Raw genomic sequence first — 23,198 nt, 5'->3', positions numbered from 1 at the left:
CTTTCCACAATACTACAAGATAGAGAAACTGCACTGCAGTAGGTAGCCTGGAAGGACCCTGTGAACCTGAAACTAAGACCGAGGCAGGCACTCAAGTTTCCATCTTTCACAAGAGTCAAACCTTGCTGCAGCAGAGCAAACCCTATAGCTGGCTCACAGTCTCCACTGCTAGCTGCTGCATCTGCTTTGAGAAAGGGCCAGCTTTGAGCCATTACCAATTACCTTACTACTACATCTAGCCAAGGAGAAGAAAGGAATATGGCAGAGAATTGTCTTTAAGGCAGGTCTCACCTGACTATATCATAACCAGGGGATGAATCCAACTGCTTGTTCTTTCTCAACTCCCAGTAGAGTAGCAAGATAGTTTATCCAGCCCCATGGCCCTTAGTTTAGATACAGAGGTCACAGAGGCGTGAGATTCTGATAGGGAAGAAACCATCTTGCATACAGGATGTAGAACTAGTTTAGGTTGTCAAATAAAGTGGCTATCTTTAGTGGCTATTTCTCAAAATGAGAAAGAACAAGTAGCTGGACTGATCCTCTGGTTATGATTTAGTCAGGCAAAACCTGACTTAGAGGCAATTTTCTGCTAGATTCCTTTCTTCTCTTTGGTTAGAGGTAGCAGTCATCCTCAAGTCAGGGGTGTTTGGTCCCAAACCATAGGATGCTGCCTTTCTGTGCTCTCCAGCTAAGGGCAGCACAGGGAGGGCTTGGGGAACCAAGAACCAGGCTTTATTTAGTTTCTCTGCCTTAAGCCTGTATGTCTCAACTCCCCAAAGGGGTGGCTCCAAGAAAACAGGTTCTTTATACACATAACAGGGTGGGCAGTGGGGGGAGGGTGACATTTATGATTGGAGGGATCCACCATGGGATAAGGGACTCAAGGCTAAGGCTGCCTATTGGTAAGTGCTTCAGCTTTTCATATCCTTGCGCTACAGTGGGCTCTTTAGCCCAGAAACGTCTCTCATCTCGGAATTCCTAGTTTACTGAAGCAAGGAATACTATCAGCACCAGAATCCATTTTAAGAATATTTTATTTATCTTTTGAGATTACATATTCATTATTGCTGATCTAATACAATCACTTAGACATAAAGATTTCCAAGAGCCTCTCAGAAATGGCAATCATTAGAGGTTTTATTTCCTTTCAGTAAGATGACAATGAGAACTAGATGATTATTTATATATATATGTATGTATATATAGTTTAGAATTGTCCACATATAATTTGCTGGTGTTGCCTATTTTTTTCTGTAATTTTCCTTTATTAAAAAAGCATAATGCAACAATGCATCTTGATTTTTTTTTAAAACCATGACAAAGTTAATTTGGAGAAAACCACAGGAGCAGCAATTTCAGATCTGTTCAGAGAAAAGCCAAGCAGCAGAAAAGCTTCGTAGGAGCATGTGGCCATGGGGAGCCGTGCTCATATAGGAGGGGAGGATTAGGAGCCAGGAGGGCAGAGGGAAGGTAGACCAGATACCTTTTTTTTTTTTTTTTGAATGAGAAAAAGAAAATATTTCTATTAAGAAAGCAAAAAAAAAAAAAAAAAAAAATCATTGAAAATTAGCACAATTCATTGCAGAGAAAATGGTAAGACCTCACAGGCCAGGGCCACATATAAAGAGATCATTGGTCTTCTTTCCCAGGCTTCCAGATACCTAGAAATGCATTTAAGGTGAGAGCCTAGGATGCATCTAAGTGAGGGAAGAAGACACTTTTGTTCTGATTACCTGGGCAGAAAGAATAATGACCGAATTCCAACACCAAAGTAGAACCCAAATACTCAGGAGGCCTGGACCTCCTTCTCATTAATGATTATGACACAGAGTCCCCAGAAAGAAAGGATGGTGATCACCTGAAACTCAGAGGCAAACACCTCACCATGGGCAGCAACATGGGCAACCTAATCTAGAAGCCCAGTGTGGCTCCTTTTTCATGTGGAATGGTCTCTTCACCATGGCAAGGTGGAGTATGCGCTGACAGGATCAGCACATGCTTGTGGGTTCCACAGGCAGCTGCCAGGCTTTGCTGAGAAACAACAGGTTATGACTTTTGGCTTAGGAACATAATAGGCTAGGGTCCGGATATCTGCCTAATGGAATCATCTCTGGATATAAGATGAGAAGAAAAATCTCATCTTTTGAATCTTCTGCAATTAATCCAGTTAATTAATACAAAAGCCAGAACTGGGTAGGCAAAAGGAAGAACTGAATGGCCTAGTGGAATTTTCAACATTTATGATCTTCTCCATGAAAAAATATAGCCACGTATGTGGCATTTTTCCAGTACTTGCTAAGATATATGGCCTCTGAGGAACCAGATTCTATGGGTTGAGACTGTACTATTTAATGAGGCAAGCAGCCATTTACCTAAGGTCCACCTTCCTACCTCCAAAAGGAAGGTCATTTCCAGACTAGCTCTGTGGCTATATGTGAAGACCAGAAGAAGTTAGAGAAGGTAGAAATTGGAGGGCAGAATTAGGTTGGGAAGGTTATGGTGATCCTGGGTGGTCTGGTGTTTCCTTGAGTCACCCTAGTCTTGAGACTTTGAGGCAGACCAGGACAAGGGAAAAAACAGAAAAACAAAGAAAACTGAGAGTGTTAAACAGGGTTGGCAGAGGGAAAAAGGACTGATTTCATTCCAGATACCTAGGGTCACTCCAGACTTTACCTCTTGGAACCAATCTGGTCCCAGTGGAACCTTTCAGACTAACAGGTCAGTCTCCAAAAGGAATTCAGCTCTTAGGTGGGACACAACACTTCAGGCTGCTCATATTACATTTTTTTGTAATTTCGGAGTTTACTTAAGAAACTACCTCCAAAACACAGAATCCCAAGATAGAAAAGGGCAGAACATAAAGCAATATCCCAGCAGAAAAGAAAGACCACAGACCAAATTGCAGAGATATTAGATCTCAGTTTCATCAATGGCAATGGCCAAAGGGATGAATATTTGATGAGGTTCAAATTAGTCAACTGAGCTGTGATCACATGGATTCAGTTTACAGTGTCTTCCCTGGATAGCTTAGCCAGTTAAGCTTCAAAGCCCTTCCCAGGAGACAAATATATTCTGCTTCTTTAGGGTGCTGAGCTGTGGGCTGCATTTCTGAAGCCCTGCTCTCCCGGGTCCCTTGGAAAGTAAGCCACTTCCTGCTCAGCTTTAGAAGGAGTTTTAGGCAATCGAAGGAAGTTTCGGGAAGCAGTGTTTCACAACAAGCCTCCTTTTTTCTGAGATAGTGCCAATCTGGAGGGGGCCTCCTGGGAAACTATCCAGTTAAATGACAAGGAAGTAAAATTATGGGCCCCAGTGGGGCTGGCCCTCACTTCCTGAGCAGAGGCTAGGTGGGTTAGAAAGATGGCAAAACAAATGTCTGACAAACATCAGAGCTGCTGAGGAAATAGTAGAGGCACACTCCTCTTGGAACCTGAAAGTGTTAAAATGGACATAAATATTCAAGGGGAAGAAAAGGAGTCCTGGGTAAGGAAGGAGACTCCCAGGAAGCACAGGCACAGCTGAGATCTTGGTGCAGTTTGCCAAAGACACAACACTCCTTCCTTCCCAGCCATTTTATAAAGAAGGCAGTGATAGAGAGGATCAAGGCTGGGAACCCAGGCCGTGTTAACTCAATGGCTTCCTAAAGGCCTCACCTGGGGAAGGGCCAAAGCTGAGAAAGGCAGCTGCTAAAAATTTATTCCAGAAAACCCCAGAAAACAAGGAGTCTGGAATCCACAGACGAACTCCTGAGCCTGGACTAGAGGACGATGACCAGTGCTGAGGATTCCGAGTCAGTGGGGAATGATGCAAAAGATGCACCAGGAACCCCATTTCCTTCCTTCCTCAGCCTGTCCCCTGTGGCTCTCACAGCCCTTGGGACAGCAACCACACTCTGGGCCGAGGAGACAGGCACAGGATTCTAGATTTTAATAAATAAATAACCTAACATAGAGGGTGAGCACGGCGGGCAGCTTATTGGAGAAGCAGTTTGCTGGGTTCTTTCCAGTATAGGAGTTCTATTCCTTAAAACTTCCGGCTTGAGTTACAGGAACTTAATACCTACAGGGAAAAAGAAAGATGAGACTGATGTTATCAGCTTGTGGGGATGCTGGGACATGAAGAGACTGCCTGAAGGTATAAGGAGGAGGCAGGCACTTTTCTGGCGTGTGTGGTGAGGGTAGATAAATGCAGTGCTTTTTCACATCAATGAAAAAGGACAGTTTTTCTCTAGACAGGGGTAAACATCATATCAAGAAGATGAAATGACAAATCAAGAAAGGGAACATTATTTCATGTTTGGACATGGCCTCAAAGAATCCTTTGGGGGTGGCAGTGGGGAGAGTGGGTTTATTTTTCTGAGTTCATGGAAACATGGTGATGGATGCCAAGACCAATTCCAGTGCAGGAAGCTCATGACTACCCAGGCTTCCCCATTTCTAGGGAGTTCAAGGTACCTGTAGTAATTGGGCTTGAAGGGCCCATTTTTGTTGAGCCCCAGATACTTGGCCTGTTCATCTGTCAGCTCAGTCAGGTGGGCATCAAAGGTGGGCAGGTGTAGGCTGGCCACATACTCATCTGAAACAGATCACACAAGACCCGGTATAAGCATTCATGCCTCTTGTCTGGCTGTTCTCTCCAGCCTTAAAAAGAGAAAAGTGTCAGTCGCTCAGTCATATCTGGCTCTTTGCAACCCCATGGACTGCAGCCCGTCAGGCCCCTCTGTCCAGGGGATTCTTCAGGCAAGAACACTGGAGTGGATTGTCATTCCCTTCTCCAGGAGATCTTCCCAACCCAGGGATCAAATTTGGGCCTCCTGCATTGCAGGCAGATTCTTTACCATCTGAGCCAGCGAATATCCCAAGACACCTTCTAATTCTTGGAGCTCATCTTTTGCTCACTGGACCCCAATTCTAAGGAATGGTTGCTTGAGCTTAAGCCCAGTGCTTTTCAAAGGCATAACATTTCTTCCTTACAAGCTATTTCAGCCTGGAACCTTTCCTTCTCCACAGAAAAGTGAGAGAGAAATGAAAGCGGCAAATCAGCCTGAGAATGCAAAAGAAAGGATGGGAGAGTTGAGGGACTAAAAAACAGGAAGCTCCGACGTTAGTTCTGCCCTAAACTTTATACTCTGGGTCACTCAGGAAAACTGACACCTGTGGAGCTCTGAAAAGAGTGACTGAGAAGGATCCTACACTATTGGCTTTGCTTTCAGTCCCCCTTGTTCTTAGGGGTTTCTATTTATATTCTCTTACCTAAATACATATTACTTTTTCAGAATTTTGTGTCACTTCCTATGTATTGGTTTGGTCTCCCTAACTTCATTAAACATTCAGTTATGGACTATTAGACTTTTTTATATTCATCCAAAGTGTCTATTATAGGGAGAATATATCAACTGCTCACAGTTATTGTGCATCTAATGCTGAAGCAAAACAAAACCAGAAGCTGATTTACTCCCCCGATCTTTGGTTTGGGAGTTTATAAACATACTCTATCAGTTCAGGTGCTTGAAGCAGTATTCTTTAAAAATTGAAGGCAGTTTAATGCTTCTCTTATATGAAACAGCCACATAATTAAACTCTTAACAGAAGCTGTCCAGAGTCTTTCCTTTGGCCTGAAATAACAGGGTCAGAGTTAGGAGGTGGGAGTAGAAAAGTTTGGTAGGGGCTATTCAGCAGCCTAGAACTGGAGTAAGTCAGATGTCACAAGATTTTCCTCTCTCTTGGGGGGAAGATTTTTTTTTCCTTTGAGATTCTTTTCTTGTATAATAGACACTTTGGGAAAGTTCTGAAAATTCAGATGGGTAAACTAAATCACAGCAAAATGTCCTGACTTCATCAGGGCAACCTATTTGGAAAATGTGATAAATCAACTGGGGATGGAGTTTAGCTCCTACTTTACAAGATGAAAATATTCTTTTTTTATTCCTAAGAAATATAATGTCCCCCAACTTCACTTAGTCTCTGACTCTGAGCTACTTGGTAAGGAAGAGGATAAAAAAGCTCATGCTTACCCATTTTCTTGGGCAACAGGTAGACATCTTGCTTATAGCGACCCTCAGGAGCATTGTAGAGCTCTATCAGGGCTAGAGCCTAGAAAAGCAGAGATGGATGCTGATAGGCCACTCACAGCAACCTACCCTGTATCAAGTGAAACCATCATAGGCTAGGGCCCCTCTCCAGCCCACTGCTTCCCCACTCTGGAGACCTTACCTGAGTTGTAGCAGTGATTGAGAGCACAAATGTAGGCACTGTGGAGCAGCTTAGGTTCAGCAGACGGCCCTAGAGTGCAAGGGTTAACATACATAGAGGTTGGTTAGATGGAGTCTCTGACTAGGCGCAATGTGAGAAGAACATGACTGCCATTTTCCAAACACTTCTCAACTAAAATGCTGGACAAAAAGCATTTCAATCAGTGGAAATTAACTGATTGACCTTTGAGTGAAATGTTAAAAAGTTCCGGAAAATCTGATGAAGGTAAGAAGATAAAAGATCTCTAGGTTTATGTAAAAAGGAATAGAAAAAAAAAAAAATAGAGGTGGTCACTTGACACAGGCTTATGCCATGGAAGGGTATATTTCTCTTGAATTTTTACTTTCTATTACAGAATATCTTCCTTCTGGGGCATTGCTATTCCTTTGAAAAAATGTCCTATACAATGGTCTGGCCAAATTCAAGGGCAATCTCTCCAGGTTGTGATGAGATATTTTTTGCTTTAGGAAGCTGCGATAGTTTCTGTGCTGCTTCTTCAGCCTGGTTCTCCTGAATTCAACGGCAGTCATGTATTTCCAGTGGGTGATTCAGAGAGTTAGAAGGACTAGAACCTTACCCCAATGCCATCCTTTACTACTTTATTTCCTAGGAAGCTTGACCATAGTTTTTTTGCTCAACCATAGTAGCCAAAAACAACTGTGGTGCTAGCTTTTGTCACCAAAATTACTAGACGGAACCTCTCAGGGCAACTAGAAATAAGTCACCAGACAGTGGGCTGACTTTAAAGCAGTCAGTGAATATTTAACAATGCTCATCCTCTCCCTGTACATCCTCTTGTACATACTTTATAGATGCCCTAAAGTATTTGAGAAGGTGAGAAAAGGTGAAGAGAATAGGCAGAATACTCAAAAATTTAAAGGTCCTTAGGTGAATACAGCATATATTTTACATTTTTATATTGTTTCTTTAATTAAGAAATAAGACTGAAGATCAAAACTAAGGAAAGTATTAGTATTCTCCTTGTAACCTTGGTATCTTTCCCTGAAGAAGAGAAAAGTGTCAAGGTAAAAACAGGGGGCATTGTTACAGCTGTCAAAAATCTAGGATAGGGAAGAGAAACTGTCAAGAAAGGAAACATGGTCAAACACTGACATGAAAGTCTAAGTGGAATGAAAAGGCAGGACTTCCCTGGTGGCCCAACGGTTAAGACTACACTTCCAACGCAAGGGTTGAAGGTTTGATCCCTGATTGGGGAATTAAGATCCCACATGCCATGAGGTGTGGCCAGAAAAAAAAATGGAATCGAAGTCAGGAGGAAGGCTGAACTAGAAGTCATGAAAGTCACTCAGTCATGTCCAACTCTTTGCGACTCCATGGACTATATAGTCCATGGAATTCTCCAGACCAGAATACTGGAGTGGGTAGCCTTTCCCTTCTCCAAGGGATCTTCCCAACCCAGGGATCAAATTCAGGTATTCTGCATTATGGGCGGATTCTTTACCAGCTGAGCCACCAGGGAAGCCCAGAAGAAGTCACAGGGAACGATCAATCACACAACCAGTACATAACTGGCTGGCTCAACTTAGGGGAATGGACACTCAGAAACAAGGGATCTATTAGCAAAGAAATGACCTTCCCTGAGTTTGCCTAAGACTGTCTGTCTTAGTTACAGTCAGGAATATCTACTTTGTGCCTACTGATTAAACCATCCCACAAATGACATTATCTCCTTGTAAGCATCACTCAAAGTGTCAATGGTTCTACCCGTTAATTCCTCCTACAGTAATGTCATTGTCTGACTCAACCTGTAGAGTGACATGGAGAGACAGCATAATTGGTGAAAAGTGGGGAACCAAAATAGTTTTCTTAATTGCTGAATGAAAAGACCTTTCACAATTAGATATAAAATCCATTTGGTAAAGTAGTTAAGCCTCTTCTTAAGAGGAGTTGAAAGTGTGAGAGAACGTGACGGGGAGGAGACCTGGGTACTGCAGTTTCTCCTGCCAGGGGTGAAATCTCTCCACCAGCCACAGATCTTACCTCTGCCAACAATACTATCCTCTTGCCGTCAGGCCATATTACATGGTCAACTTGGGATCTCACTCGTTCCCACGTCAGTTCTGGTGTCCGCAGACTCGCCTGGAACACATACAGCAAGCACATCATTAGCTGTGCCATGTCCCACTTTTTGGATGGAAAGATGTTGAAGGGAGTCATTTCAAATAGCAAGTTGAAAGAAGCAACCAACATGCCAGATGGAGAATACCTGTCCTGGGTTGTTTAGGACTGTTCCATTTCAGGGGACTTAATCTTAGGCCCAGCCAAGGGAGGGATCACTCAGGATGTCATTCCACAACATATACTGTGCACCAACTCTCTGCTAAGCACAGTAAAAGGTGCTATGGGAAATACAAAAGAAACCAAAGACATGGTTTCTGCCTTCAACAAGCTTGTGCTTTGGTTTGGGACACAAAACAATACATTTGTGAGGGGATAAAAGCCTTTAATACTTATGAAGCAGCATGCAAACAGTGCAAATTAATACAGTGCAAACTGAACACGTAAGTGCTGAAGAGACACAGGAAAAGGAGGGTCAGAGCTGAGTGAGATTAGTTAGAGAAGGCTGAATGCCCTACACAGAGCATGCGGGGGCCCAGGGTTCTGCCCTCATGTTCCAATGTCCCAGGTTCCACCTTCTCAATGAGGGTGATTCACCCTAAGGTTACAGAAGCTTTGTGACCTAGGTGCAAATGTGAGGTAGCCTTTAGAGCAATGCTTCATGGTAGAATAAAGCTCCCAATGGCTCACCCTCCTTCCATTTCTGTATAGTGTATATTCCGAGGACAAGAGAAGAAATGTTAAGTTTATTAACGGCAGCAATCAAATAACAGTCACAGGGTTTAGACTTAAGACCACAACTTCCTTCTTCCAAGAGGCAATGCCTAAAATAGAAAGGGAGTCTGTACTCTTAAGACTACCCACTGGCTCAAGTAGTAACACTGAGAAATTCTGCCAAATAGTAGTTTTCAGACAAATAAAGAGAAACACTTTAGTTATACAACATTCATTTACTAGAATGTATACTATATTCTAGGCATTTTAGCAAAGAACACTATTATAGATAAGACTGTGGACTCCCCTACTGGAGCTGTTTATTGACAGAGACTGTATCTTTTCTTTACTAATCTAGTGGGAAAGAAAGACATATAATTATAATTATATTCAGTATATTTAGGACTTTATTAATGGTCTGGACCATTTCTTTATTAGGTAAATGGGAAATATAAAATCTGTTGAGATGTCAAGTTTCATAAATTAGTTCAACTTTTCTAGAGGGCAATTTGGCAGTAGCTAACAAAATTATTTATTTACCTAATCTTTGCCCAATCAAATTCACTTCTGGTTTCTATCTTATAGAAATACTTGTTCAAGTTCAGAAATATAAGTGCCCAAGAATGTTTAGCCCAACATTACTTGTAATAGCAAAAAATGTATATCAACATGGGAATGGCTAAGTAAATCAGGATAATTCCATACAATGGAATATAACGTAATTCTTAAAAAAAATTAGTAGATCTGTATTTGTTAACAAGAAAACTATACATTATTGTTAAGTGAAAAAAATCTAGTTGTAGAAATAATATACTATAATCTCAATTTTGTAAATTTTTTACTTCTTTAAAATATATTTATCAATATATTGCTTGAATTTTAAATTAAGCAAGCATAGAATTTTAAAGAGAAATTTTATAAACAAACACTGTAAATAGAATTAAAAAAGAATTTGAATAAATAGGCCATTTTGGGAAGTGAAGGATATACAAAGTAATTCCTTAGCTTTCAGAAATATTACCATGGAGGACAATAACCATATAGAGACAAGAGATACTCCTTGGTAACACAGGCAACTTTTTCATTGAGATAATGGGACTTAAAGTATTTCAAGTTCTTAGTGTTTTATATTCCTAATCTTCCACGGGACAAGCAATCCTTGTGAGTGGAAGTAAAGAGCCAACACAATGACGATAAGAGTCTCTTGCTTTAGGAAGTATTCCCTGAAAAAAAAAGATATGGTGGAATTAAGAAAAGGGAAATTCTTAGGAACATCATAAAATGATCAATGTTTAGTAGAGGCGACTTATGACAGAACTGGGATGGCTATGATGCAAGCAAAAGACCTGAGGGTTTCAAATGGTGTTTGAAGAGAAACTTGGTTAAGTGACCCCTGGCACTGCCCAGGCGACTCCAATAATCTACTGAAGTCTATTTGCCGTTCACATTCCTTGAGAGAAGCATTTCCTATGGCTAGCAATTTTACAAGAATTTCGCTTAAAGACATCCAATGCCTTTTCTGTGAACTTATAGTCACTAAGCAATCTACCAGGAAAAAGACTCCCTATGCTCACTCCCTTCCCAAACTAGGTGTACATCCCACTGTAAAGCCAAGAACAACTGTGGTTCTAGTCCTGTGAAGCATGGAGTTGGCAGCAAGTCTCAGGTGGTAATTCTTTGGCTGGCAAAAACTTTCAAAGCATGTGCCCATAATGGTTTAGCTACTTGAACTGTGAAGCTTACAATCATACAGGCTGTCTGTGTGACACATATGGGTAAGCAGGTCTCTTTTCAAGAGAAAGGAAGTATGTGAAAGAAAGACTTGGCCAAAAGGCAGCTGAGAGCACAATCTCCATCATAGGTTCCCTGAGTATTTATGGTCTTATTTTTCAGAAAATAACATAGGTTTCCAACTCTTTCCATGAGTGATTCCATCTTAAAAATGCAGCAGTCAACGTTTCAAGGTTAGGTTAACTGTAAATTCTTTCACACAAAAAAAGACCCTTACATTTTTTATCACTAAAAAATCTGGATAAAAATTTACCAAACCACTCTCCTTTGCAGTTTTGCTGAGTTAACTTACAGTGATTCTCCTCTCTTTTTATCACACTCTGCATCCAGTCCATGTAGCAAATCCCATTGCTACACAATATATCACTTCTTCACAATATACTGCTACCTTCACATCACTTCTAACCACCTCCATTGTTTATCCATCTAACCCAAGCTACTACCTTCTGTTGCTGGAAATACTGAAAAGAGTCTTCTATCGTCCCTGTCACTACTCAAGCTCCGTAAGTGTTTTCGTCATATAACAGCCAGGGTACTCTTTTAAAACGTAAGTCAGATTTCATCAGTCATCTGCTCAAAACCTTCCAATGGCTTCTCTTGTACAAAGAATAAAATCTAAAGTCTGAGCCATGGCTTATCTCCTCGTTGCCTGCCTCTTATTCTCATCCCCTTATCCATTCTGTTCTTGCCACAATGGCATCTTTTATGTTCCTCAAACACACCAAGCACTCTTTTCTGTTCCTCAAACACAACAAACACGTTTCTACCTCATGGTCTTTACTCATTATCCTCGCTGAATAGTCATTCAAGCTTTGTGCAAATGTTATCTCCTCAAAGAGTCTTCTTTGATCGCCCTAACTAAACAGCATCCTTAATGCACTCATCTTTCTGTTTTACTTTAGTATCAGGCATTAACTGACATTAACTGTCACTGACAGTCACTGTTTCCCACACCAGAATATAAGCTCTAAGAAAGCAAGCATATTGTTCACTGCTACTTCTTCAGCCAATTAGTACTAAGCACAGAGCAGAGCAAGAACTCAACACAAATTTACTAAGGAGTGAATGAACATTCTGGAATCCATGATTACTTGAGTTTGCTATTTCCTTAAATTTCATTTATGTGCCCAGTGACACTACCATTGAAGATAGAGTAAACTTTTCCAAAGTGATTCTAAACATCTCCCTTTCTGGATCATTTAGTCGAGTCATATATTTTCTGCTAAGAAAGCACAAAGATAGTTGAAAGATGGTTCTTGGTAAGTATCAGTGGCAGATACTGGGGCCTACCTAGCAACACCTAAGTAGGTTTAGTCTCAGTGCAGCAGCTAGGGTGATCCTTTTAAAATTAAAAAAGTTATCCTTTTAAAACAGAAGTCATAAATCCGACAGTGGTTCTCTACTCTCAGAACACATCAGGAACTCTCATATTGGCCTCTGAGGTCCTATAAGAACTGGCTCATCACATCTCTGACCTCATTTCCACTCTTCCCTGCCCCATGCTCTTCAGCTCCAGTCACACTGGCCTTATTGTTGATCCTCAGACTAGGCAACTCATGCCTTAGGGAATTTGCTCTGGCAGTTCCCTCCTCTGGAAATGTCCTTCACCCAAAAGTCAACATGGCTAATTCCTTCAGCTTTGCTCAACCATCATCTCTGTGATGAGGCTCACCTTGATCCCTCTGTTTAAAGTCACAGCCTAGCACTCTTGATTCCCCTTACCATGCTCTACTTTTTCTTTTTATCCCCTGGGGCTTTCACATTCTATAAATTTTACTTATTATGTTTATTGTCCTTCTTCTCACTAAAATACAAGCTCTTTGAGGGCAGGAATCTTCTCCTGTTTTGTGCACTGATCTCAAATATGTAGAATAGCACCTGGCATAGAGCAATCACACAATAAATACTTCTGATTGAGGGTAAAGAGTCTCTTGGCCTTTATTCTGAGAAATTACCATGTCTGGACTGCCTTTGGAGAAGAGATTACGAACAGAATTTGATTAATATAAAAAGCATGAGGAGATAATAGTGTAACACAGAAAAACAGGGAATTCCCTGGTGGTCCAGTGGTCAGGACTTGGTGTTTCACAGCTGGGGCCTGGCTTCAATCCCATAAGCCGCACTGCATGACCAAAGAAAGAAAACACAAGCCCAACCAACCAAAAAGAATACCCTAAACAAACAAACAAACAAATACAGAAAAACAAAGACAAAAACACTGGACAAGAAGTTAAAAAAAACCTGGATTCTGGGCTCCAATTTCATTTTTGACTCAATGACTATGACTGAACAATACACTTAAGTCTTTAGTTTCCCATCTGAAAATTAAGAATAATAATAATGCCTCGTGGGGTGCTAAGAGGATGAAATGAAATAAATTAAAAATATAAAAATTACATGACTACATTTGGAATTATCTTTATTTTAGAGCTTCTTAAGGGTTTGGAAGGGAAAATTTCTCCCTTTTCCCTTACTCAGAAGGTTTCTCCTCAGGGCTCAAAGTATGACCACTTCCCTTTAAGCTTTTTCATCTGGGGGCTGTATCAATCCAGAAAAAGACAATCATAGGCTAGACAGTTTAGAAATATTAATATCTTTGACCACTTAATAAAGGGGCAGTATCACACAAAAGTAAAACTTAACCAAAAACAAAAAAACCTCCAAACCAAAAAAACCCCCACAAACCTCAAAAATAAAAACTAAACAAATTACTCATTATACGCAAAATATCATGGTAAGACAAAGTAATGGAGTCACGCCACTCAAAAACCTCAAGGGTAGAAAGAGGCTCTGGTAGCTTGTTTTTTCCCCAGCTATTTTTAATAACAGAAGAATAGAACACAGAGTTAAAAAGAGAAACCAGTTAAAATAGATGTCCAACAAGCTCCCAGTATATCCACTGATCCTTACCTGGCATGCTGAAGCTCAATCAGAGCAGCCCTCAGTGGAGATGAAAGCATGCTCTGCTTGAGCCACTTACAGAGAGAAATATAGCTGTGCCAGAAAAGTGCCAGAAAAATTTAAAACCAGAGGCAAAGTCACACTGAGAGATACTTTGGTAAGTCTGAAAAGAAATAAATAGCACTTCTATTAACTATTACTTGGGCAACTTGGTAGGACCAAGTGTTCTGTTGGATCGGAAAATTTTTGATGACTATAATAAAATTAGAGAATCAAGGTGATAGATTTTCCAGGTTTGAGGAACACATACTACTGAACTGATTTTGACACCTGGAGATCCAATACTATAGTTTGGAAAATATGTTAAGGGAAGAGTTAGTACCATGAAAGAGGGAGAGAAAAAAAGAAACCAAAATATTTGATAGACACAGTCAATCTTAAGCAGTGTTCTCATTCCAGCCTATAGATTTCTCGGCCTTGACTTGTTTCCTTAGACCAAGCTACTTGTCTCGCTTTTGTAGCAAATTCAAATATCCCCCAAATACTGACTAGCATACTGATTCACATTTGTTATATCCTTTTTTGCTCTTAATCCTAAACACAAAGATGAAATGGCTTACAGTACAAGTAGGCATCAAGCTTAGGAAGAAAACCAATAATTTGAAATGATTAAGTTGAGATGAAGAAGCTTTGTAGAATCCATACTCACAGGCCAAAAGGCTAGTGAGTGAACAGACTGTGAACAGCTCTGCCAGTACAGTCATGTTTAGGATGGCTGGTGACCCTGCTTCTTCTTCTTCTTCTAGTTTATGTTTCTTGGGAAAGAGAGAAAAAATAAAAGCCCCCAGTGATGAGTCACTTGATCTTACCACGTCAATCTCCGTGTTTGAATGTCCCATGTTACAAACGATGCAGCTATTCTTCATACGATCTAAATGCTCTCTGGTTACCACATTCTTATTACCTTAAAAACAGAAGAGATATCCACATGAAAAGGAATGAAGTTCAACTCTTTCTCATACCATATGTAAACTGAACTTAAAATGTGTCAGAGGCTGAAATTTAAGAGTTAAAACTATAAAACTCTAAGCAAAGCATGGGAATAAATTTTTGTGACCTGGGTTAGACAATGGTTTCTTAGATAATAATACCTAAAGCACAAGTAACCAAAGGAAAAAATAAACTGACTACATTGAAATTAAAAACTATGTGCTGCAAATGATACCAATAAGAAAATGAATTGACAACCTACACAAAGGGACAAAATACTTGCAAATCATATATATGATAAAAACTCTTAGAGATCAATAATAAAATTTCTACAGAACTCTTACAACTCAAAAATAAAATGACAACTCATTTTTTAAAAAAAGTTTTTGGCCACAGCATGTGGCATGCAGGATCTTAGCTCTTCAACCAAGGGTCAAACCCTGCCTGCATTGGGAGCTCCCCTGCATTGGAAGCACAGAATCTTAAACACTGGACCACTGGGGAAGTCCAAAAGACAACTCATTTTAAAAATGAGTAAAGGATCTGAATAAACATTTTCAAAAGATGTACAAAAATGTGTTGACATGCACATGCAAAGATGCAAATCAATACCACAATGACACAGCATTTCACACATACTAGGATGGCTAAAATCTAAAAATCAGAAAGTAACAAGTGTTGACAAGGATGTGGAGAAACTGTAACTCATGCATTGTTGGCAGGATGTAAAATAATGTTACTTTGGAAGGTTTGGCATTTCCTCAAAATGTTAAAAGTAGAGTTATCATATGATCCACTTGTAGGTATACATCCAAAAGAACTAAAGACATGTTCACAACAAACTTGCATAAAGTGTTCATAGCAGCATTGTTCATAATAGCCAAAAAGTAAAAACAACCCAAGTGTCCATCAACTGAAGAATGAACATCACTGAAATGTGATATAATCTTAAAATGGAATGTTATCCAGCAATCAAAAGGAATGAAATACTGATACATGCTACAACATGCATGAAAGATGAAAATATTATGCTAGGGAAAAAATGCCAGTCACAAAAGAAAAACATATTGTATGATTGTTTATATGAAATATCCAGAATAGGCAAATCTATAGAGACACAAAATTTAATGGTAGCCTAGGGCTTGGGAAAGGTGGAGGGTAGAAAGAGGAGTGACTGCTAATGATGTAAGATTTCTTTTGGGGATGATAACAAATGTTGTGGAATTAGATAATGGGATGTTGTACAACTTTAGTAAAAATCACTGAACTGTATACTTTAAAAGGTGATTTTTATGGTATGTAAATACATCTCAATAAAAAAATTAGATTCTCATGGTTGTATGACCCTGTGAATTTGCTAGAAAACACTGAATTGTACACTTACAGTGGGTGAAATGTATGGTAAATGAATTACATGTCAATAAAATTACTTACAAAGAAAAGAGATCGAGGGGTTGATGTGAAACAAGAACAGTTTCTTATGGTCCCTCTTTGCCCCCAGCTCTCCCTTAGGCTATAAATAATAGTTTTATTCTTAAATATTCTGATTTTCCTCCTTTAAAATAGAGTTATAAAAGAAATGCAATATTCCAATGGAAAGATAATAGTATGTATCTCAGTATAAGGAAAGTAGCTGTATCTCATTACTCTCTAAAACTCAAAACCTACCTCTTTGGAAATTAACACAGCTACCTTGCCCACTTTCTCCAACCATGAGAAATTTTGCTCTAGCCTTGCTTTAGTTATAAGGACTAGAAAGAAATACACATCACTTCTGGAAGTAAAAAAATTTTTAAAACGTACAAATTTAAGATCTGGCTTCCCAAATAAAACTCATTGGTAGCCATCTGCTAGGTAGCTGAGGATGGATAGAGATATAAAACAGTTAAAAGGGCTAGAGAGAAACTTTCCTCTAGGGATGACCTAATGGTACACTTTTGGTCAGAGCTCTAAAGAGGTTAGAAGAACAGAAAAGATTGGTTTTGTGGACTACTATCTCTGGCTTTCAGAGTTTGGTTTTGTTTAGAGCGTTTCTAGTCATTTTTCACTTGTTCCATGCAAGTGTTCCCAAATGCCATCCCATTGTATGTGTCACAATCATACCTGTACAGGTAATAACAATATCCACTTGTCGGATGACCTCATTCAATTTCACCAGTCGAAATCCATCCATACTGTAGAAATAAAGTATGATCAGTTAACCTAAATAGGCAGCTGGGAAACCTTCTGCCACATAACCTCAAAAGCTAGTACCCAAGTTGCTTTGGTACCTACATCACTTTTTGATATGGCTGGACTATTCTTAGCAGTGAAAAATTCAAACTGCTTCCTTAGTTCACATAGGACAGAAATAAAAGGTTCTTTCTACCACTGGGACCTAATTCTTCCTGATAATAGAGAGACAGGGTTAACTGTGAAACCCCAATCAATTTCTAGAAAGTGTCATTTTACTTGAACCTAGTACCCCACTGAAACTGCTCTCTCCAAGATCATCAATGATCTCCTAAGATGCCAAAAGCAAATTTTTCTTAAGACTCTAATATTACTTGATTTCCTCTGTTACATTAAACATTATTTGCCTTCTTAAAACTCTATTGTCCTGGAGTCCATGATGCTGTTTTCTCTTGGTTTTCCCACTTTTCTGATTGCTCCTTCTTGATTTCAGTCAATCCTTAAATGTTGGTACTCTGTGGGGTGCTCTTTTCCTCTCTTCTTTCAGCACTTATCCACTCCTGCCCCTTGGATACAAATGATGCCTCACAGGTGGCTTATTTTCACATTGGTATCTTTAGCTTAGATCTCTCCAAAGCGTCAGAGCCATGGATCAAATTATCCACTGGATAGCTCCTCCTCCGGAGAAGGCAATGGCACCCCACTCCAGTACTCTTGCCTGGAAAATCCCGTGGATGGAGGAGCCTGGTAGGCTGCAGTCCATGGGGTCACTAAGAGTCGGACATGACTAAGCAACTTCACTTTAACTTTTCACTTTCACTCATTGGAGAAGGAAATGGCAACCCACTCCAGTGTTCTTGCCTGGAGAATCCGAGAGACGGGGGAGCCTGGTGGGCTGACATCTATGGGGTCGCACAGAGTCGGACACGACTGAAGTGACTTAGCAGCAGCAGCAGCTCCTCCTCATGTCCCACAAGGACCTCAAACTTATTATCTTCCCCACACCACCAAATCTATCTGTCTCTTCTATATTTTCTACCAACCCTATCTATCTCTTCTTCTATATTTTCTGTCTTAACCAACAGCGTTGCTGTTCACCCAACTCTAAGAGTCAAACTATAATGTCCTAGCCTACTGCCTCTCCCTAGTTAAAACTGTCACCAAATTGAGTTGATTCTTTTTCCTTAATTCCTTAAAACCTCTTTAATCTATACCAACTCAATACACATGAGTTTGAACAAACTCCAGGAGATAGTGAAGGACAGGGAAGCCTAGTACACTGCAGTCCATGAGGTCACAAAGAGTCAGAAATGACTTAACAACAATCTATTCCCTCTTCTCTATACAAGTAGGCCTGACATTCAGATTGTATTATTCCTTGCTATGGTAGACTCTGGCCCAATCTCATTGCCTCTAAGTTTATGTCTAATTCATTTTGCAGAGTGATTTCCTGAAATGCAGTCTGGATCATGTCACTTGTTTGCTTAAAATATTAATACTTCATTGAGATTGCTTGGTATCAGGATAAGACAGGAAGACTTGAGTTGATATATATGGGTAGCTCCATTAAGACACTTCTAGCTTCTTAAATATAAACATGTCATGCTCTTTCCTTCCTAGGTGACCCTTGAAAATGTTCCTTGTACCTGGAACTTACTTTCAAACTAAGAAGTCACTTAAACAAGTTTCAAGACTCAGCTCTATTGACATCTCTTTCTACCCTGCCCTGCCTTGCTCTTTTATTTATTTTATTTTTTATTATTTTTTTGCAGTTTCTTTTATTTATTTTTAATGGTCATTTTTTTTTAAAAATTGGAAGTTTTTAAATCTCCTGCTCTTTAGTTAGATATTCCTCCTTTGTGGCTCTACAGAAGCATGTGCTGTTTATCTCTATCATTGCCCTTATTACACTGCACGGTGGTTATTTGTCTGTGTGCTTCTGAAAGCAGGAATTTGTTTCATTCTTCTACTCATCCTATTCATCCTCACCACAGAGCAGAGTACCTAACACAGAATAAGTGCTCAATTCATGTTTATAAGGTAGTTTGAATCAGTATCTCAATCAGCATTAAAGCATGTTTAGGTTTCTCTGATAAACCCTGAAAGTGCTAGAATGGTGACAGTTCCCCTTGTGTGCTGGAGCCTTGACTTAGACAAAGTCAACAACTCTGTTGGGCAAAACTGTGGGTTGATGGCTAGCATATGTGAGGAGTGGTAGGCTAGGGGAAATGTCATACCTCATCTATCGTGGGTACCTTCCTCGGGCGGGTTAATGGTCAAGACTGGGGGGTTATTCAGGCTACAGACATGCGGACTGTGCAGTTGTTTTCAGAGACAGTGTGCTAAGTTGGCCAAAAAGTTCATTTCATTTTTTTGTAAGATTTTACCCAGTATTTCTATCCTGCTGAGGGTGGCAAGAGACAATTTTAATAAGTTACCACTTAGTGGGCATTTATTATGTGACAGCCCCTCTACACTTTGCACAGTTATATCTTTATTATATAATGTATGTGTTAGTCATTTAATCATGTTCGACTCTTTGCGACACCATGGACTGTAGCCCACCAGGCTCCTCTGGTCCATAGGATTCTCCAAGTAAGAATACTGGAGTGGGTAGCCATTTCCTTCTCCAGGGGATCTTCTCGACCCAGGGATTGAACCTGGGTCTCCTGCACTGCAGGCAGATTCTTTACCATCTGAGCCACCGGAAGCATTATCATATGTAATAATTATATAATTATTTTCTGAACTTTCATAATTGAGGTAGATAAGATTACATACAATTTACAGATGAGAGAGGAACTATTTTTTAAATTTTAACTTTGGAATCATTTCAAGCTTAAGAATTATAAGCACAGTACAAACAACTCCTATGTATCCTTCAATCAGAGTTAGTAGATTTTACCCTTCACTTGATTTGTCTGACATTTCTTCCTGATCACACTGAGGTGATGCATCTGGGGGAGGCGTGTGACAGAAGTGCTCATTTGGGTGCATCACTTTGGAAAGGATCTGATGCCAGCCTATTTCTTTTTTGATCATTGTTTTCAAAGGGAGAGGGATGGCATGTGGAGCTGGGAAGGGGCTACCTGTTTTTTGACTCAAGGCGTCCCCTGTTATTGCTTCCACAGGAGTTCCAAATTCTAGCTTCCCTGATAGTCTTTGTTCTCCCAGAGCAGAGCTCCTAGAACTTTGAAAGATGGGTGCTTACAGTTAATACCAGCCTCTCAGGATCCAGGCCCCTCCAAGAGAAAATGTTGCGTTAACTAGGCCATTCTTTGGAGGCAGTGACAAGATCACATGTTAGACAGTGCTGCAAAGGAAAAAGCAGATCTCCTTATGCATGCTTACCAGGCTTGAAGAGCGCAGATGGGGTCAATCTCAGTCACGTACACAATGGAGCCCATAGCTTTCAAGGCAGCACAGCACCCTTTCCCGACCTGGAGAGAGGAGAAAGAACTCGTGATAAGGAAAGTCACGAAGAAAACAGCTCCTCAAAGCTTCTGGTGAAGTGTACCCCCCTTTCCGCCCCCAAAGGAAATTTCACTGAATAGATTCATGGTTGGGGGACAATAGGAAAAAAAATAAATGAATGCATTTCATAAACAAACTCCTCAGCCCTGCTTAGCACATGCATGTGCACAAGTACACCCACACTCACGATTTATAATCAAAACACAAGCTAAAAGAACATCGCAAACAGCGCACTGGAACAGTCAGAAAATCAACTTAAGGAAAAAATAGCAAAAATGCAAAGGGAAAAAGCAAGATTGTACTTTAACTAGAGGGCTTCTGAAATTACTTTTTTCCCATTTAAAATGGTAAATAAATGTAGTTTGATGTCTACAGAAATGAAAAATTCTAGTATATTTCCACAAAAACATTTTAAATTCCTAATAACTGAAAGATTAAACCTTACCTCTCCATAGCCACAGACCACCACCTGCTTCCCACCAAACATCATGTCTGTTGTTCTTTTAAGTCTATGGGGGAAGAAAAATTGAATCAGAAAAATCTCTAGTTTCTCCCTTAAGATTAGATTTAGTCCCTTTGTTTTCATGGTGGGTTTTTTTTTTTGGTTTGGGTTTTTGTTTTGAATGTTGAAAAGTAAGCCTAGTTTCCATTCTAAAGAAACTATTTAATGACTATAAAGAAAAGTTCAATAAAATATGCATTTTCTTACTCCATACTATCCAATCAATTCCATCTACATGTGAGGGTTTTTTCTTTTTTTCCCCTTGTCCTGGGAGTGGTGCAAAAGGGAAGAAGCTATAGACCACAAAGTAACTTTTAAACATAAAAGCAATATATATTTATTATATAACATTTAGAATATATAATATTTGGAAATAAAGATTAAAAAGTAAATAAAAATAATGTAATTTTATTTAGGAGGTGACAAAGCTCTGGCTTAATGTAAACTTTCTAGCTTACTGAATGAGATACATAAAATATAATGCTGATAAATGAGTCCTATATTTAGTAATATCAGAATGGCCAATAGGTCCCACATTAATTCAGGTAGGGTAACAGGCAACACGGTGGAGAAGAGCCATGAAACATGCCAACACTGACTGCATAAGCATTGAGTTTTCTGGGCTGAGTCCTTTTCAGATGTGTTCTACTTCTTTGTCTCTGAGTCTCTATGAGGCTAGAATAAAGGTCCTTAATGTTTTCAGGCTCTCTTGGAAGAAGTTGTAAGAGCAGTTTCTGGTTTCTCTTTAGGTCTGGTTGATCTCCCTTCTCTAGGAAGCCCTGGCTAGGCAGAAGAAACTTTTCAACTAAAACCTGCCATTCTGAGACTGTTCTAACAAATATCTATGGGTCTTTCTACTCATCTATCTGGTTAACCTCTCCTGTTGAAAAGAGTCTAAAAATCCCCCAAGGGAAAGGAGAAATCTATCTTTTTAATGACTTGACAACTCCACTCACTAGGAACTAGAATAACTCTATGAACCCCAATGAGACTCAGTAACTATTAATTAAGTGCAGAGGCAATTTCTGTTGAGTGATGAGGGTAACTCTGGCTTGGTGACAACCATATTCAAAAGTCATGGCTTAGAATGGTCCTGGACTGGCTCAGCACCAACAAGGAAATCACTAGTGCCTGTGGTGTTCCAAACTGCCTGACGTTCAGACTAGTAATGTGGTCCACAGGCCCTTTCTTCACTTTTCCATTAACCTATATATGATGGAAACCATTTGGTTTGGGAATATTCTAAACCAACTTAATGCTTTCATACAGGGAATTATTGAGTCATCTTAGCAAGAAAGAAGAAATGTCAGGACACAAGTGTAGACAGCAACTGCGTTCTGGAAGAACACAGTTTTTGGTATATTATATCTAGGTAGATTTTTTCAGACTTGTAGTCCTCACAGATTTGAAAAACTACAAATGCCTCTGGGAAACGACCCTTTGCTCACCACAATTTTCCACATGGTCAAAGAACTGTTATGATGGTTGTAACTTAAGTCATGACAACATGACCTGGAAAAGAAACACCAGGAACCTTTTCCTAAACCACCAAAGATACTTACTTATACTGACTTTAGTTACTTCCAGGCCTGATAGGATGACAAAATAAAAACTCTGTCACCAATAGACAGGAGCTGGTCTGATTTTTTAAGTAAAATAGATTCACTTGCAATAGTGATAGCAATGGTAACTATGTCACAAAATACTGAATATGATGTAACAGTGATAGCAAAGGTATATTTGGGTTATAAAATATTGAGTATGATATGGGTTATAAAATACTGTGTCTGAGATACAACTAGTTTCATCCTATAAGGTATATACATAGAAACAAAGAATACATTTTCAGAGTCTGTATACAGCTTAGAGGTGCTACACAAATCATTTCCAGAAACAACCAAAACCAAAAAATTTAGAACCTCAATTCAACAACTGAAGTTCACGCCAAAGATAACAATCCATTACCCATCAAGAATTGATTCACGGCAACAGTAGAGGTTGTCAAATTTCTGTTTCGTGACTGAGTCATTGACATTCATGGCTGGAACACACAGCTTCCCAGCTTTGGATAGCTGGTACAGCCTAAGGATAAAGGAAATAAAAAAGAACATAAAATAATGAGATATTCCAATCCATCAGTTTCATATCAAATTTTACAAATAAGTTAATTGAGTAGGCATGAGAGTCTGAGACACAACTATTTTCATCCTATACAGTGTATATAGAGAAACAGAGAATACTTTTTCCAGAGTCTATATACAGCTTAGAAATAAAGATCTTAATCAAAAGGCACATGGGGAAAATCTTTGACCCACCTCTAAATTTTA

At 39.6% G+C, this 23,198-nt stretch overlaps 1 protein-coding gene across 6 annotated transcripts in view; it reads right to left on the bottom strand.

Moving 5' to 3' along the window:
- Positions 1-1,016: 1,016 nt before the first annotated feature.
- The window catches only part of AHCYL2 (adenosylhomocysteinase like 2), a 183,727-nt gene continuing 161,545 nt past the window's right edge, over positions 1,017-23,198 (bottom strand). For all 6 annotated transcript variants that reach the window (XM_043463693.1, XM_043463694.1, XM_043463695.1 and 3 more), the window contains exons 8-17: positions 22,837-22,953; positions 20,815-20,878; positions 20,247-20,335; positions 16,827-16,897; positions 14,603-14,697; positions 8,250-8,348; positions 6,210-6,278; positions 6,011-6,089; positions 4,452-4,572; positions 1,017-4,056 (exon numbers count right to left, since the gene is read on the bottom strand). In XM_043463693.1, the coding sequence (XP_043319628.1) occupies positions 4,050-4,056; positions 4,452-4,572; positions 6,011-6,089; positions 6,210-6,278; positions 8,250-8,348; positions 14,603-14,697; positions 16,827-16,897; positions 20,247-20,335; positions 20,815-20,878; positions 22,837-22,953 (811 nt within the window). In that variant the 3' untranslated portion in view covers positions 1,017-4,049. The remainder of the gene's footprint in view (positions 4,057-4,451; positions 4,573-6,010; positions 6,090-6,209; positions 6,279-8,249; positions 8,349-14,602; positions 14,698-16,826; positions 16,898-20,246; positions 20,336-20,814; positions 20,879-22,836; positions 22,954-23,198) is intronic.

The sequence above is a fragment of the Cervus canadensis genome, chromosome 3, assembly GCF_019320065.1.
Source record: "Cervus canadensis isolate Bull #8, Minnesota chromosome 3, ASM1932006v1, whole genome shotgun sequence".
Classification (NCBI taxonomy): Eukaryota; Metazoa; Chordata; class Mammalia; order Artiodactyla; family Cervidae; genus Cervus; species Cervus canadensis.
The sequence above is the reverse complement of the archived record's forward strand: the minus strand, read 5'-3'. Positions and strand labels throughout refer to the sequence as shown.